At 31.2% G+C, this 17,937-nt stretch overlaps 1 protein-coding gene and 2 long non-coding RNA genes across 3 annotated transcripts; all 3 read left to right on the forward strand.

Annotated features, from left to right (window-relative positions):
* Positions 1 to 781: 781 nt before the first annotated feature.
* On the forward strand, positions 782 to 1,550 carry LOC141720570 (uncharacterized). The gene is made up of 3 exons (XR_012574439.1): positions 782 to 1,090; positions 1,214 to 1,311; positions 1,469 to 1,550. It is a non-coding gene; the product is annotated as an uncharacterized LOC141720570 (long non-coding RNA).
* Positions 1,551 to 7,640: 6,090 nt separating this feature from the next.
* Positions 7,641 to 8,409, forward strand: LOC141717340 (uncharacterized). The gene is made up of 3 exons (XR_012573580.1): positions 7,641 to 7,949; positions 8,073 to 8,170; positions 8,328 to 8,409. It is a non-coding gene; the product is annotated as an uncharacterized LOC141717340 (long non-coding RNA).
* Positions 8,410 to 14,509: 6,100 nt separating this feature from the next.
* LOC141720159 (protein MRG2-like) lies at positions 14,510 to 16,154 on the forward strand. The gene is made up of 6 exons (XM_074522515.1): positions 14,510 to 14,818; positions 14,942 to 15,039; positions 15,197 to 15,276; positions 15,434 to 15,636; positions 15,901 to 15,985; positions 16,076 to 16,154. Exons 1-6 carry the CDS (start codon positions 14,665 to 14,667, stop codon positions 16,152 to 16,154), a joined length of 699 nt encoding a protein of 232 aa, XP_074378616.1. The 5' UTR covers positions 14,510 to 14,664.
* The last annotated feature ends 1,783 nt before the right edge of the window (positions 16,155 to 17,937 follow it).

Raw genomic sequence — 17,937 nt, forward strand, 5'->3', positions numbered from 1 at the left:
AGGACGCGACTAGTGAGAAAAGTTTCAGTTAACATGTATGCGTGTCAACTAGGTCATAATAAACTCTCACTATATAAGAACCTTTCAATCGTGTATTCTCTAAGCCATTGCCGCAAACAACTTAGTATTCTTATATATAGCGCCCCCTAGTTTGTATCTGCAGGTTTTAAGTGCCCCCCAGGGAAATGCCAAAATCAAAAACTGGGGTTGACTTGATGAACTGTTCCTCGGATAATAGTCTTTATGAAGAAGGTGAGAAAGTTTGGGCTTCTTATAGTGACAAATGGTATGAGGCCAAGGTAAAACTTTGTATATTATCATGCATTTTGATGCATTTTAAAAATTTGATTTCTTGTGTCAAGTCTCATTTCCATTAATTTGTAGAAATAACTGTAAAATGGCTTTTCCTCTCTTTGTATCTTTGACATTCTTTGTGGCCGTTTTTTCACAACAAAATGGGTAAAATCATGTTTCTTAATTTCTTTTATAGGTGTTGACGGTTGTTGAATCTAGCATGACAGCAAAGAGATATTTGGTTCATTATCCTGTGAGTATATTGTTGAGAGATTCACCATGCTTTAATAATGGGTTCTCTCTCTTTTAACAAGCAATAACTTATATAACTTTGGAAGTTTAATAGTCATAATCAAAATTTATTGATTTGGTCCCTTTATATGTGCAGGGTTGGAATAAAAGGTGAGTACATATATGTGGAAGCATGCTCCCTTGTCAAACATTGAATCTTGTTGAATTGTGTTTTTAAGATTTTTTAATGGTGATTGTGTTTGTATACATCTTAAAAGAGTTGCACAATAAAAGAGCAGTGCAACCCATTTTTTGTCACTGGCAAGACATGGCTACTCGTCCTATATACTCAAACATTAAAAAACCTATTTACATAACAGATGGGATGAATGGCTGGGAACTGATCGTCTGATGAAGTTTACTGATGAGAATATTCAAATTCAGTTGGCTAAGAACACTAAGTCTGGCCATAAGGGAAAAGCCAAGCAATCTAATGAAGATATTCAAAATCAGTTGGCTACGAACACTAAGTCTGGCGATAAGGGAAAAGCAAAGGAGTCTGATGGTTAGAACTATTTGATATTTCATACATTTATACAATAAAATATATGTTACAAGAGTTCTCAATTTTAACTTATAACACGATCAAGTAGCTTGTGGGGATTACATTTTGTTTTTCTTTTTTCAGAAATCTTGTTAGCCGAGGAGAATATGAATATTGAAATTCCAAGAATGCTAAAGAAACAACTAGTGGATGATTCTGAATTTGTAACCAGCCTAGGCAAGGTATTTCAGTCTTTCACTTTATAAATTTTAGATATTTTTCAATTTAATCTCTGGGTTCAAGGTTCAATGAAATAGTGTTGTCGCTATTTTCATTTTTAGCATTCTCTAATGTGATAATGTTAATTATGGTATTGAATTGTCCTGTGTCGCCTAGCAGCTTGTTAAGCTTCCTCGCACCCCAAATGTCGATGACATATTGAAGAAGTACTTTAGGTTCAAAGTGAAAAAGAATAACATGTAAGTTGGTGTTCTATATTTGATGTTCCCTATATATTTTTAAATTCCTGATGCCAGATTACCTAATTAAGTATTTGTATTTTCCTTTTTGGTTACCGTCATATAATTTTTAAATGTCTTTCATGTAGCATTTTTTGTGCTAATGTGGATGCTGTAGTCATCCATCTTCTGACATGCTTTCTGGTAATAGGTTGAGAGATGAAATACAAGAAATCTTATATGGGATACGTTATTACTTTGACAAAGCACTTCCTACAATGCTACTGTACAATAACGAGCGCAAACAATACGAAGCATTGAGTGCAGAGAACATCCCTCCTTCAGTAGCATATGGAGCTGAACATTTATTGCGTCTCTTAGGTATGCTTGACTAGTGTTAGAGATGTTTATTAATTCAATTATTTAAGTAGATTTTATCTTACATTCTTTTCATAACCGGATTTAATTTGATAGTATTAGAGTATTAGCATGCATATAATGTGATTACGGCATAATTTCTCACATGTTTCTGTTTTGATTCTATCATCAAATGTTTAAATTCTTTTATCTTATTAGAACAATTACCATATTTATGCCACAATATTCTTTTTTTTTTGTTAATTTGATTACATTCTCCAATTATAGTTAAGTTACCGGAGATCCTACAAGATGTAAATATTGAAGAAGAAATGCGGATGAAGCTCGAACATGAGATACTGGGCTTGATAAAGTATGTTTTTTCCTTCAAACTACTGTGCAAAAATTTTTGTTATATATTTCTGTGGTTATAAATCTAGTACTTAACCATGCTGTTATGCAGGTTTTTGCAGGAAAATCAAAGTACTTTTTTCCTTTCTACTTACCAGACCCCTGAAGATCTGGATGCAGAGAAGAAATAATGATCTAAAGCTATATCACGGCTATCTGGATGATCGGAAGGTTGATAGTTTGTTGGTGGTTCAGATCCTGCTTAGGTTAGATTTATATCCAGGGCGGGCCTAGAGAGTTTTACACTTTTTTGTATTACTATACCCTGGCCTATGTCATTATATATCCCATGTGTAAATGTTTTTAATAGGCTAAATTATCATTGAACTCATGACCAACATGCATCTAGGTCATTAAACTCAAAAAACTTGCTAACTGATCAATGTACTAGAATTAACTTGCTATTTAGTCATTAAACATCAAACTTTTTGCACAAAGGTTAACTAAAAAGAAGGAAAATCGACCAACGTGGGTTGGTACTTGGTTGGTTATGATTATAATTGCGATCGACCAACCATGTTGGATGGTTATATTCGGTTGGAAATGAGGATAAAAATCAAAGGATACAGGACTATCATATTTGTGATGGTCTCTTATAGCCCATATTTCTTGTAGTGTTGCCGTAGATTATAAAAAAATATGTTATTAAAAAGCGAAAAAATAAAATTTGGTTCGGAAACTTGTTGAATTGGAAATAGAAGCCGCCAAATTTTCTACTTAAGCCTGTTATCTGAAAATTACTATTACCCAAAAGATACCTTTAAACAACACACCCAATACATATTATACCTCTTTCTCCATCCTTGAAGCTCCGTAATAGGTAAACTCGAAGTTGAAGGTTGATTTAAAGCTTTCGTCTTTGGATCTGAATTTAGTTCGTTTCAAGCTTTTATGACATATGTTTATAGTATGAATTCAATATCTTATTTGTATAATTATTAGTTTAATATTTGTAAACCCTCGATTTTTGGGGATTCTTAATTATTTCAATAATTTTAAAATTCGTAATTAATATTTGGAATTCACAATATATGTTAAATATGTCTCTTTGACATTATTTACGTCGTCTCACTTTTGTGTGTTTAATTGGGTTCTTATTTTTTTTTGTTAAATTATGTCTCCTTGTATGTGTATTTCAAATTACGTGTTTTATGGGTTTGTATTTCAATTGATTATAGTAAGTTTGTTGGTTAGCTTAAGGAATTAGTTTATGTATATTTATTTGAGTTATTTTTCCGATTTTGTATTGTTATATGGTTAGTGGTGGAAGTTCACATGAATTCATCACATGATGATTCTGAATTGGGGTCTTTGCTTTTCTAGCATATATAAAAAAACACACAAAAATAAAAAGTAATGTCGTACCACTTTGGCTAAAATATAACATATCAGAATTAAATATGTTGATTTTTCATATTTTAAAACCATGTCATACCAATTTGTCTCTAATTTCAGCGGAGATTTGCGGCAGAGAGTGCGTGGTCAGCATATGAATTACGATAGACTGCATTCTCCTTTTCAAGTGTCTATTATTAAAAAATGAAATTCTTGACTCAAATTGTACTTAGAGGTACCAAAAAAATTGAAGTAAATGGTTACTCGACTTTAAGTCTACTTTATATATGCATGTTTATTAAGAGTACCCGAACTCCTTCATCTTCCCGATACTTCATCCATAACTTAGAATCATCAAATGAAATTTTATCCGGCATGTTTTCAATCCTTTCCTCGTCAGTGGCATATTTTTTGTACTGATTCTTCTTCACACGGGACTTTTGCACTCTCGAACAAGTATTAAATACTCCTTTTTATCCACTTGTTGCAGTGTTCAGGAATATCGTACCTTTCCTATAATGTGTCAAACATAAAATACATTATTATGAAGCAAACATATGAATAAAAAGGAATAGATTTTGGTAATAAAGGTTACCGGAACATAATGCAACAGTTTGTTCTTTAGTTCTTCTAGAATAACATGCAGTGGACATGAGTAAGAGACACATGATCCTTAACTAGCATCCGCAGAAAATTTCTTATCTCTGTCTAGGCTTCTGCATTTATTCGATTTAATCACCACCTTTTTATTAGAGAGCTCTTTACCTAATTATGATCAACTTTCGCAGGGTTGAGCTCCCCTTCCGTATCTGTTATATCTGCATCTTCCCTGAAATGCCTATTCTTGATCCACCAGTCATCCCCCCAAGAGGCTGTAAAGAAGGTATATGGGCTCAATATTTGGAAATATAAAAGAAGTCGTGAACCCCAGAAAGGAGGGAACTCAAAGAAAGACACGTGCACATGGTAGTGCTACTTTAAAGCCTAGGGCTAATAATGAACTCCTACCACGAACTTTTAACATTTTGACACTCCTTTAAATTTTTTAGGAGAGGTATAAAAGATGTAGAAATTTTTTAGGAGGTATACTCTAAATTATCGTACAACTGGGAATTCATGTGTAAATATACCGTATCTGTTCAACTTCTTCTTAATTATCATTTAAAGTAGACTGACCAGTATCCTCAACCCTTGGATCAACTTCTAGGTTTTGCTCATGACGTTACCGTAAAGCCACAAAAGCAGTAACTGAACCACTTTTAATATTGCCACGTTATTTTTACAACTTACTACATGTCAGCTTTAAAAGGTTCCGTGAAGGTGAACTCTTCACTTTCTTATTTGTTGAAGTGTAGATTTACTTGCTTTCTTAGCAATAGCTATCTTGGCAGACTTAATACAAAAAATTAAAATCTTAACTGATTACATACATTACTATTATTTTATTCTAATAAAAAATAGTAACCAAACTGATCACATGATTACTTGTTTTTAGTCACATGATTTTATGGGCATTGGTGATTATCTAATTAGTTTATTAACCATATTACATTCTTTTTTGTCCATGAATTTCTATAAATAATTTTCTTAATTTCTATCTCAATTTTATTACCATATAATAATTATAACAAAATGCATTATAATTGCAGATCAGTGAACACGATGTACAGTCGATGAATCATTGTTGAGAATTATCAATACAAAGTTCTCGACCCTAGTTAGTGCTTCTATTCACAATAGTTTCACTCTTTTTTTTGCACCCTAATTATCAATTTCTTGTGAATGCTTCTTATTGAGTAATTTTGATATCAAAGTTTTAATTATTTGTTGTTTTATTTTCAACTAAACCTCTCATTATACAGTAGAGGGTAGTACAATTTTGAACAAAAAACAAAGAGTTTAAAGATTTCAAAAAAAAAACAAAGAGTTTAAAAGTATTTTTTTCGACTCTTGCAGGCATACAATCAAAGTTTCCTCTTTTTTTGTCGGCTACAAGAGTTGAGTGTTTGGCCTGACATATGAGTCAGGAGTCAGAATGTCATAATCAGTGAATTAATTGAGTTGCAATTAAGGTATGAATTGATTGTATTTTTCTTTTGAATTATTTTGTCAAATAAAATTATTTCTCAAAATTATTTGATTAGTTATTTGACCAAAAGATTTCAATTAGTGTCTTGATTGAAGGCTAATGTTATATCTTTTATAGATGACTTATTTGATGACATATATTTTGACATTTTACATGCCACTTTGTTGGTTCTTTTTGTTAGACTTTATTTTATTTCTTTGTTTTTATGAATTGTATGTACATTCGTTTGTTATAATAAATTAATATTTATCACGTTTAATTTTCTCTCATTTTTAACATATTCTCCTTATTTTATTTTAATTTTTTAATTTGTTGTTGTTTTCACGATACTTGAAAGAGATTTAATTGGTGTTCTCTTATCAGATTTTAAAACACAATGCTCGCTTTTCAAATTAATTTAACAACAACTTTGGTGACATGAAGGAATTCTAGTAACTTTTGGAAGACACTAGTTTTATTCTTAATTTTAGTATAGAATGTAATGTATAGGGGCACTCTTTTTCCCCTAGGTTTTTCATGGGGTTTCACTTTTGAGGGGCTCAAAAAGATTTTTAGTGTGTTATTTTAGACATTCAATTAGATGATATATTTTTATCAATGAGGAAAATTGTTTCTATAGATTTTATTCTCGATTTTTTATCGCTAAAACTATTTCCTAGCATATTTTCTAGCAAATAAAAAAAATATAATATGCGAGTTTAAATGGAATAAATGTATAGTATGTGTCTAGGTGCCCGAACATTGAAAACTTGAAAGTTTTGATTTTTGGTCATAATTTTTATATTTATAACTAACCAATTATCTTTTCAGGTAAACCACATTATATTTTCTATTTTTCTCAACTAAAACAACTCATTTTACGAAAATACCTGTTTTGTATTTTTTAATTTAACTTTGATGATTAGTTAAGTTGAAATTTTTAACTTGTGGTATAACTAGTATAAATATTTTTAAGACCCTTGAACATAATTTACATATTTTTTAATTTTCATATTTTTTTCCCATAAAAAAAGAGCTCTAATTTTTTTTTTCCAATCTCCTCTTTAAAGTATTAAAAAAAATAGAAGCATTCTTTTTTGAAAAATGAACAAAATATTGTATAAATTATAAGAATTGTAAAAGGACACGACTGTTCAGCTAAGGACGCGACTAGTGAGAAAAGTTTCAGTTAACATGTATGCGTGTCAACTAGGTCATAATAAACTCTCACTATATAAGAACCTTTCAATCGTGTATTCTCTAAGCCATTGCCGCAAACAACTTAGTATTCTTATATATAGCGCCCCCTAGTTTGTATCTGCAGGTTTTAAGTGCCCCCCAGGGAAATGCCAAAATCAAAAACTGGGGTTGACTTGATGAACTGTTCCTCGGATAATAGTCTTTATGAAGAAGGTGAGAAAGTTTGGGCTTCTTATAGTGACAAATGGTATGAGGCCAAGGTAAAACTTTGTATATTATCATGCATTTTGATGCATTTTAAAAATTTGATTTCTTGTGTCAAGTCTCATTTCCATTAATTTGTAGAAATAACTGTAAAATGGCTTTTCCTCTCTTTGTATCTTTGACATTCTTTGTGGCCGTTTTTTCACAACAAAATGGGTAAAATCATGTTTCTTAATTTCTTTTATAGGTGTTGACGGTTGTTGAATCTAGCATGACAGCAAAGAGATATTTGGTTCATTATCCTGTGAGTATATTGTTGAGAGATTCACCATGCTTTAATAATGGGTTCTCTCTCTTTTAACAAGCAATAACTTATATAACTTTGGAAGTTTAATAGTCATAATCAAAATTTATTGATTTGGTCCCTTTATATGTGCAGGGTTGGAATAAAAGGTGAGTACATATATGTGGAAGCATGCTCCCTTGTCAAACATTGAATCTTGTTGAATTGTGTTTTTAAGATTTTTTAATGGTGATTGTGTTTGTATACATCTTAAAAGAGTTGCACAATAAAAGAGCAGTGCAACCCATTTTTTGTCACTGGCAAGACATGGCTACTCGTCCTATATACTCAAACATTAAAAAACCTATTTACATAACAGATGGGATGAATGGCTGGGAACTGATCGTCTGATGAAGTTTACTGATGAGAATATTCAAATTCAGTTGGCTAAGAACACTAAGTCTGGCCATAAGGGAAAAGCCAAGCAATCTAATGAAGATATTCAAAATCAGTTGGCTACGAACACTAAGTCTGGCGATAAGGGAAAAGCAAAGGAGTCTGATGGTTAGAACTATTTGATATTTCATACATTTATACAATAAAATATATGTTACAAGAGTTCTCAATTTTAACTTATAACACGATCAAGTAGCTTGTGGGGATTACATTTTGTTTTTCTTTTTTCAGAAATCTTGTTAGCCGAGGAGAATATGAATATTGAAATTCCAAGAATGCTAAAGAAACAACTAGTGGATGATTCTGAATTTGTAACCAGCCTAGGCAAGGTATTTCAGTCTTTCACTTTATAAATTTTAGATATTTTTCAATTTAATCTCTGGGTTCAAGGTTCAATGAAATAGTGTTGTCGCTATTTTCATTTTTAGCATTCTCTAATGTGATAATGTTAATTATGGTATTGAATTGTCCTGTGTCGCCTAGCAGCTTGTTAAGCTTCCTCGCACCCCAAATGTCGATGACATATTGAAGAAGTACTTTAGGTTCAAAGTGAAAAAGAATAACATGTAAGTTGGTGTTCTATATTTGATGTTCCCTATATATTTTTAAATTCCTGATGCCAGATTACCTAATTAAGTATTTGTATTTTCCTTTTTGGTTACCGTCATATAATTTTTAAATGTCTTTCATGTAGCATTTTTTGTGCTAATGTGGATGCTGTAGTCATCCATCTTCTGACATGCTTTCTGGTAATAGGTTGAGAGATGAAATACAAGAAATCTTATATGGGATACGTTATTACTTTGACAAAGCACTTCCTACAATGCTATGCTACTGTATAATAACGAGCGCAAACAATACGAAGCATTGAGTGCAGAGAACATCCCTCCTTCAGTAGCATATGGAGCTGAACATTTATTGCGTCTCTTAGGTATGCTTGACTAGTGTTAGAGATGTTTATTAATTCAATTATTTAAGTAGATTTTATCTTACATTCTTTTCATAACGGGATTTAATTTGATAGTATTAGAGTATTAGCATGCATATAATGTGATTACGGCATAATTTCTCACATGTTTCTGTTTTGATTCTATCATCAAATGTTTAAATTCTTTTATCTTACTAGAACAATTACCATATTTATGCCACAATATTCTTTTTTTTTGTTAATTTGATTACATTCTCCAATTATAGTTAAGTTACCGGAGATCCTACAAGATGTAAATATTGAAGAAGAAATGCGGATGAAGCTCGAACATGAGATACTGGGCTTGATAAAGTATGTTTTTTCCTTCAAACTACTGTGCAAAAATTTTTGTTATATATTTCTGTGGTTATAAATCTAGTACTTAACCATGCTGTTATGCAGGTTTTTGCAGGAAAATCAAAGTACTTTTTTCCTTTCTACTTACCAGACCCCTGAAGATCTGGATGCAGAGAAGAAATAATGATCTAAAGCTATATCACGGCTATCTGGATGATCGGAAGGTTGATAGTTTGTTGGTGGTTCAGATCCTGCTTAGGTTAGATTTATATCCAGGGCGGGCCTAGAGAGTTTTACACTTTTTTGTATTACTATACCCTGGCCTATGTCATTATATATCCCATGTGTAAATGTTTTTAATAGGCTAAATTATCATTGAACTCATGACCAACATGCATCTAGGTCATTAAACTCAAAAAACTTGCTAACTGATCAATGTACTAGAATTAACTTGCTATTTAGTCATTAAACATCAAACTTTTTGCACAAAGGTTAACTAAAAAGAAGGAAAATCGACCAACGTGGGTTGGTACTTGGTTGGTTATGATTATAATTGCGATCGACCAACCATGTTGGATGGTTATATTCGGTTGGAAATGAGGATAAAAATCAAAGGATACAGGACTATCATATTTGTGATGGTCTCTTATAGCCCATATTTCTTGTAGTGTTGCCGTAGATTATAAAAAAATATGTTATTAAAAAGCGAAAAAATAAAATTTGGTTCAGAAACTTGTTGAATTGGAAATAGAAGCCGCCAAATTTTCTACTTAAGCCTGTTATCTGAAAATTACTATTACCCAAAAGATACCTTTAAACAACACACCCAATACATATTATACCTCTTTCTCCATCCTTGAAGCTCCGTAATAGGTAAACTCGAAGTTGAAGTTGGATTTAAAACTTTCGTCTTTGGATCTGAATTTAGTTCGTTTCAAGCTTTTATGACATATGTTTATAGTATGAATTCAATATCTTATTTGTATAATTATTAGTTTAATATTTGTAAACCCTCGATTTTTGGGGATTCTTAATTATTTCAATAATTTTAAAATTCGTAATTAATATTTGGAATTCACAATATATGTTAAATATGTCTCTTTGACATTATTTACGTCGTCTCACTTTTGTGTGTTTAATTGGGTTCTTATTTTTTTTTGTTAAATTATGTCTCCTTGTATGTGTATTTCAAATTACGTGTTTTATGGGTTTGTATTTCAATTGATTATAGTAAGTTTGTTGGTTAGCTTAAGGAATTAGTTTATGTATATTTATTTGAGTTATTTTTCCGATTTTGTATTGTTATATGGTTAGTGGTGGAAGTTCACATGAATTCATCACATGATGATTCTGAATTGGGGTCTTTGCTTTTCTAGCATATATAAAAAAACACACAAAAATAAAAAGTAATGTCGTACCACTTTGGCTAAAATATAACATATCAGAATTAAATATGTTGATTTTTCATATTTTAAAACCATGTCATACCAATTTGTCTCTAATTTCAGCGGAGATTTGCGGCAGAGAGTGCGTGGTCAGCATATGAATTACGATAGACTGCATTCTCCTTTTCAAGTGTCTATTATTAAAAAATGAAATTCTTGACTCAAATTGTACTTAGAGGTACCAAAAAAATTGAAGTAAATGGTTACTCGACTTTAAGTCTACTTTATATATGCATGTTTATTAAGAGTACCCGAACTCCTTCATCTTCCCGATACTTCATCCATAACTTAGAATCATCAAATGAAATTTTATCCGGCATGTTTTCAATCCTTTCCTCGTCAGTGGCATATTTTTTGTACTGATTCTTCTTCACACGGGACTTTTGCACTCTCGAACAAGTATTAAATACTCCTTTTTATCCACTTGTTGCAGTGTTCAGGAATATCGTACCTTTCCTATAATGTGTCAAACATAAAATACATTATTATGAAGCAAACATATGAATAAAAAGGAATAGATTTTGGTAATAAAGGTTACCGGAACATAATGCAACAGTTTGTTCTTTAGTTCTTCTAGAATAACATGCAGTGGACATGAGTAAGAGACACATGATCCTTAACTAGCATCCGCAGAAAATTTCTTATCTCTGTCTAGGCTTCTGCATTTATTCGATTTAATCACCACCTTTTTATTAGAGAGCTCTTTACCTAATTATGATCAACTTTCGCAGGGTTGAGCTCCCCTTCCGTATCTGTTATATCTGCATCTTCCCTGAAATGCCTATTCTTGATCCACCAGTCATCCCCCCAAGAGGCTGTAAAGAAGGTATATGGGCTCAATATTTGGAAATATAAAAGAAGTCGTGAACCCCAGAAAGGAGGGAACTCAAAGAAAGACACGTGCACATGGTAGTGCTACTTTAAAGCCTAGGGCTAATAATGAACTCCTACCACGAACTTTTAACATTTTGACACTCCTTTAAATTTTTTAGGAGCTGTCCAGGTATAAAAGATGTAGAAATTTTTTAGGAGGTATACTCTAAATTATCGTACAACTGGGAATTCATGTGTAAATATACCGTATCTGTTCAACTTCTTCTTAATTATCATTTAAAGTAGACTGACCAGTATCCTCAACCCTTGGATCAACTTCTAGGTTTTGCTCATGACGTTCCCGTAAAGCCACAAAAGCAGTAACTGAACCACTTTTAATATTGCCACGTTATTTTTACAACTTACTACATGTCGGCTTTAAAAGGTTCCCTGAAGGCGAACTCTTCACTTTCTTATTTGTTGAAGTGTAGATTTACTTGCTTTCTTAGCGATAGCTATCTTGGCAGAGTTAATACAAAAAATTAAAATCTTAACTGATTACATACATTACTATTATTTTATTCTAATAAAAAATAGTAACCAAACTGATCACATGATTACTTGTTTTTAGTCACATGATTTTATGGGCATTGGTGATTATCTAATTAGTTTATTAACCATATTACATTCTTTTTTGTCCATGAATTTCTATAAATAATTTTCTTAATTTCTATCTCAATTTTATTACCATATAATAATTATAACAAAATGCATTATAATTGCAGATCAGTGAACACTATGTACAGTCGATGAATCATTGTTGAGAATTATCAATACAAAGTTCTCGACCCTAGTTAGTGCTTCTATTCACAATAGTTTCACTCTTTTTTTTGCACCCGAATTATCAATTTCTTGTGAATGCTTCTTATTGAGTAATTTTGACATCAAAGTTTTAATTATTTGTTGTTTTATTTTCAACTAAACCTCTCATTATACAGTAGAGGGTAGTACAATTTTGAACAAAAAACAAAGAGTTTAAAGATTTAAAAAAAAAACAAAGAGTTTAAAAGTATTTTTTTCGACTCTTGCAGGCATTCAATCAAAGTTTCCTCTTTTTTTGTCGGCTACAAGAGTTGAGTGTTTGGCCTGACATATGAGTCAGGAGTCAGAATGTCATAATCAGTGAATTAATTGAGTTGCAATTAAGGTATGAATTGATTGTATTTTTCTTTTGAATTATTTTGTCAAATAAAATTATTTCTCAAAATTATTTGATTAGTTATTTGACCAAAAGATTTCAATTAGTGTCTTGATTGAAGGCTAATGTTATATCTTTTATAGATGACTTATTTGATGACATATATTTTGGCATTTTACATGCCACTTTGTTGGTTCTTTTTGTTAGACTTTATTTTATTTCTTTGTTTTTATGAATTGTATGTACATTCGTTTGTTATAATAAATTAATATTTATCATGTTTAATTTTCTCTCATTTTTAACATATTCTCCTTATTTTATTTTAATTTTTTAATTTGTTGTTGTTTTCACGATACTTGAAAGAGATTTAATTGGTGTTCTCTTATCAGATTTTAAAACACAATGCTCGCTTTTCAAATTAATTTAACAACAATTTTGGTGACATGAAGGAATTCTAGTAACTTTTGGAAGACACTAGTTTTATTCTTAATTTTAGTATAGAATGTAATGTATAGGGGCACTCTTTTTCCCCGTAGTTTTTTCATGGGGTTTCACTTTTGAGGGGCTCAAAAAGATTTTTAGTGTGTTATTTTAGACATTCAATTAGATGATATATTTTTATCAATGAGGAAAATTGTTTCTATAGATTTTATTCTCGATTTTTTATCGCTAAAACTATTTCCTAGCATATTTTCTAGCAAATAAAAAAAATATAATATGCGAGTTTAAATGGAATAAATGTATAGTATGTGTCTAGGTGCCCGAACATTGAAAACGTTGAAAGTTTTGATTTTTGGTCATAATTTTTATATTTATAACTAACCAATTATCTTTTCAGGTAAAACACATTATATTTTCTATTTTTCTCAACTAAAACAACTCATTTTACGAAAATACCTGTTTTGTATTTTTTAATTTAACTTTGATGATTAGTTAAGTTGAAATTTTTAACTTGTGGTATAACTAGTATAAATATTTTTAAGACCCTTGAACATAATTTACATATTTTTTAATTTTCATATTTTTTTCCCATAAAAAAAGAGCTCTAATTTTTTTTTTCAATCTCCTCTTTAAAGTATTAAAAAAAATAGAAGCATTCTTTTTTGAAAAATGAACAAAATATTGTATAAATTGTAAGAATTGTAAAAGGACAGGACTGTTCAGGTAAGGACGCGACTAGTGAGAAAAGTTTCAGTTAACATGTATGCGTGTCAACTAGGTCATAATAAACTCTCACTATATAAGAACCTTTCAATCGTGTATTCTCTAAGCCATTGCCGCAAACAACTTAGTATTCTTATATATAGCGCCCCCTAGTTTGTATCTGCAGGTTTTAAGTGCCCCCCAGGGAAATGCCAAAATCAAAAACTGGGGTTGACTTGATGAACTGTTCCTCGGATAATAGTCTTTATGAAGAAGGTGAGAAAGTTTGGGCTTCTTATAGTGACAAATGGTATGAGGCCAAGGTAAAACTTTGTATATTATCATGCATTTTGATGCATTTTAAAAATTTGATTTCTTGTGTCAAGTCTCATTTCCATTAATTTGTAGAAATAACTGTAAAATGGCTTTTCCTCTCTTTGTATCTTTGACATTCTTTGTGGCCGTTTTTTCACAACAAAATGGGTAAAATCATGTTTCTTAATTTCTTTTATAGGTGTTGACGGTTGTTGAATCTAGCATGACAGCAAAGAGATATTTGGTTCATTATCCTGTGAGTATATTGTTGAGAGATTCACCATGCTTTAATAATGGGTTCTCTCTCTTTTAACAAGCAATAACTTATATAACTTTGGAAGTTTAATAGTCATAATCAAAATTTATTGATTTGGTCCCTTTATATGTGCAGGGTTGGAATAAAAGGTGAGTACATATATGTGGAAGCATGCTCCCTTGTCAAACATTGAATCTTGTTGAATTGTGTTTTTAAGATTTTTTAATGGTGATTGTGTTTGTATACATCTTAAAAGAGTTGCACAATAAAAGAGCAGTGCAACCCATTTTTTGTCACTGGCAAGACATGGCTACTCGTCCTATATACTCAAACATTAAAAAACCTATTTACATAACAGATGGGATGAATGGCTGGGAACTGATCGTCTGATGAAGTTTACTGATGAGAATATTCAAATTCAGTTGGCTAAGAACACTAAGTCTGGCCATAAGGGAAAAGCCAAGCAATCTAATGAAGATATTCAAAATCAGTTGGCTACGAACACTAAGTCTGGCGATAAGGGAAAAGCAAAGGAGTCTGATGGTTAGAACTATTTGATATTTCATACATTTATACAATAAAATATATGTTACAAGAGTTCTCAATTTTAACTTATAACACGATCAAGTAGCTTGTGGGGATTACATTTTGTTTTTCTTTTTTCAGAAATCTTGTTAGCCGAGGAGAATATGAATATTGAAATACCAAGAATGCTAAAGAAACAACTAGTGGATGATTCTGAATTTGTAACCAGTCTAGGCAAGGTATTTCAGTCTTTCACTTTATAAATTTTAGACATTTTTCAATTTAATCTCTGGGTTCAAGGTTCAATGAAATATTGTTGTCGCTATTTTCATTTTTAGCATTCTCTAATGTGATATTGTTAATTATGGTATTGAATTGTCCTGTGTCGCCTAGCAGCTTGTTAAGCTTCCTCGCAACCCAAATGTCGATGACATATTGAAGAAGTACTTTAGGTTCAAAGTGAAAAAGAATAACATGTAAGTTGGTGTTCTATATTTGATGTTCCCTATATATTTTTAAATTCCTGATGCCAGATTACCTAATTAAGTATTTGTATTTTCCTTTTTGGTTACCGTCATATAATTTTTAAATGTCTTTCATGTAGCATTTTTTGTGCTAATGTGGATGCTGCAGTCATCCATCTTCTGACATGCTTTCTGGTAATAGGTTGAGAGATGAAATACAAGAAATCTTATACGGGATACGTTATTACTTTGACAAAGCACTTCCTACAATGCTACTGTACAATAACGAGCGCAAACAATACGAAGCATTGAGTGCAGAGAACATCCCTCCTTCAGTAGCATATGGAGCTGAACATTTATTGCGTCTCTTTGGTATGATTGACTAGTGTTAGAGATATTTATTAATTCAATTATTTAAGTAGATTTTATCTTACATTCTTTTCATAACGGGATTTAATTTGATAGTATTAGAATATTAGCATGCATATAATGTGATTACGGCATAATTTCTCACATGTTTCTGTTTTGATTCTATCATCAAATGTTTAAATTCTTTTATCTAATTAGAACAATTACCATATTTATGCCACAATATTCTTTTTTTTTTGTTAATTTGATTACATTCTCCAATTATAGTTAAGTTACCGGAGATCCTACAAGATGTAAATATTGAAGAAGAAATGCGGATGAAGCTCGAACATGAGATACTGGGCTTGATAAAGTATGTTTTTTCCTTCAAACTACTGTGCAAAAAATTTTGGTATATATTTCTGTGGTTATAAATCTAGTACTTAACCATGCTGTTATGCAGGTTTTTACAGGAAAATCAAAGTACTTTTTTCCTTTCTACTTACCAGACCCCTGAAGATCTGGATGCAGAGAAGAAATAATGATCTAAAGCTATATCACGGCTATCTGGCTGATCGGAAGGTTGATAGTTTGTTGGTGGTTCAGATCTTGCTTAGGTTAGATTTATATCCAGGGCGGGCCTAGAGAGTTTTACACTTTTTTGTATTACTATACCCCGGCCTATGTCATTATATATCCCATGTGTAAATATTTTTAATAGGCTAAATTATCATTGAACTCATGACCAACATGCATCTAGGTCATTAAACTCAAAAAACTTGCTAACTGATCAATGTACTATAATTAACTTGCTATTTAGTCATTAAACATTAAACTATTTGCACAAAGGTTAACTCAAAAGAAGGAAAATCGACCAACGTGGGTTGGTACTTGGTTGGTTATGATTATAATTGCGATCGACCAACCATGTTGGATGGTTATATTCGGTTGGAAATGAGGATAAAAATCAAAGGATACATGACTATCATATTTGTGATGGTCTCTTATAGCCCATATTTCTTGTAGTGTTGCCGTCGATTATAAAAAAATATGTTATTAAAAAGCGAAAAAATAAAATTTGGTTCAGAAACTTGTTGAATTGGAAATAGAAGCCGCCAAATTTTCTACTGAAGCCTGTTATCTGAAAATTACTATTACCCAAAAGATACCTTTAAACAACACACCCAATACATATTATACCTCTTTCTCCATCCTTGAAACTCCGTAATAGGTAAACTCGAAGTTGAAGTTGGATTTAAAGCTTTCGTCTTTGGATCTGAATTTAGTTCGTTTCAAGCTTTTATGACATTTGTTTATAGTATGAATTCAATATCTTATTTGTATAATTATTAGTTTAATATTTGTAAACCCTCGATTTTTGGGGATTCTTAATTATTTCAATTATTTTAAAATTCGTAATTAATATTTGGAATTCACAATATATGTTAAATATGTCTCTTTGACATTATTTACGTCTTCTCACTTTTATGTGTTTAATTGGGTTCTTATTTTTTTTTGTTAAATTATGTCTCCTTGTATGTGTATTTCAAATTCCGTGTTTTATGGGTTTGTATTTCAATTGATTATATTAAGTTTGTTGGTTAGCTTAAGGAATTAGTTTATGTATATTTATTTGAGTTATTTTTCCAATTTTGTATTGTTATATGGTTAGTGGTGGAAGTTCACATGAATTCATCACATGATGATTCTGAATTGGGGTCTTTGCTTTTCTAGCATATATAAAAAAACACACAAAAATAAAAAGTAATGTCGTACGACTTTGGCTAAAATATAACATATCAGAATTAAATATGTTGATTTTTCATATTTTAAAACCATGTCATACCAATTTGTCTCTAATTTCAGCGGAGATTTGCGGCCGAGAGTGCGTGGTCAGCATATGAATTACGATAGACTGCATTCTCCTTTTCAAGTGTCTATTATTAAAAAATGAAATTCTTGACTCAAATTGTACTTAGAGGTACCAAAAAAATTGAAGTAAATGGTTACTCGACTTTAAGTCTACTTTATATATGCATGTTTATTAAGAGTACCCGAACTCCTTCATCTTCCCGATACTTCATCCATAACTTAGAATCATCAAATGAAATTTTATCCGGCATGTTTTAATACTCGTCAGTGGCATATTTTTTGTACTGATTCTTCTTCACACGGGACTTTTGCACTCTCGAACAAGTATTAAATACTCCTTTTTATCCACTTGTTGCAGTGTTCAGGAATATCATACCTTTCCTATAATGTGTCAAACATAAAATACATTATTTTGAAGCAAATATGAATAAAAAGGAATAGATTTTGGTAATA

The sequence above is a fragment of the Apium graveolens genome, chromosome 4 (genome assembly GCF_009905375.1).
Source record: "Apium graveolens cultivar Ventura chromosome 4, ASM990537v1, whole genome shotgun sequence".
Lineage (NCBI taxonomy): Eukaryota > Viridiplantae > Streptophyta > Magnoliopsida > Apiales > Apiaceae > Apium > Apium graveolens.

Excerpts from the sequence above, each read along its gene's own strand:
- LOC141720159 (XM_074522515.1), top strand. The coding sequence starts at position 14,665 with ATGAAGTTTACTGATGAGAATATTCAAATTCAGTTGGCTAAGAACACT. Across the intron at positions 15,040-15,196 it reads TTGTAACCAGTCTAGGCAAG|CTTGTTAAGCTTCCTCGCAA; the intron begins GTATTTCAGTCT and ends GTCGCCTAGCAG. Across the intron at positions 15,637-15,900 it reads ACATTTATTGCGTCTCTTTG|TTAAGTTACCGGAGATCCTA; the intron begins GTATGATTGACT and ends CTCCAATTATAG.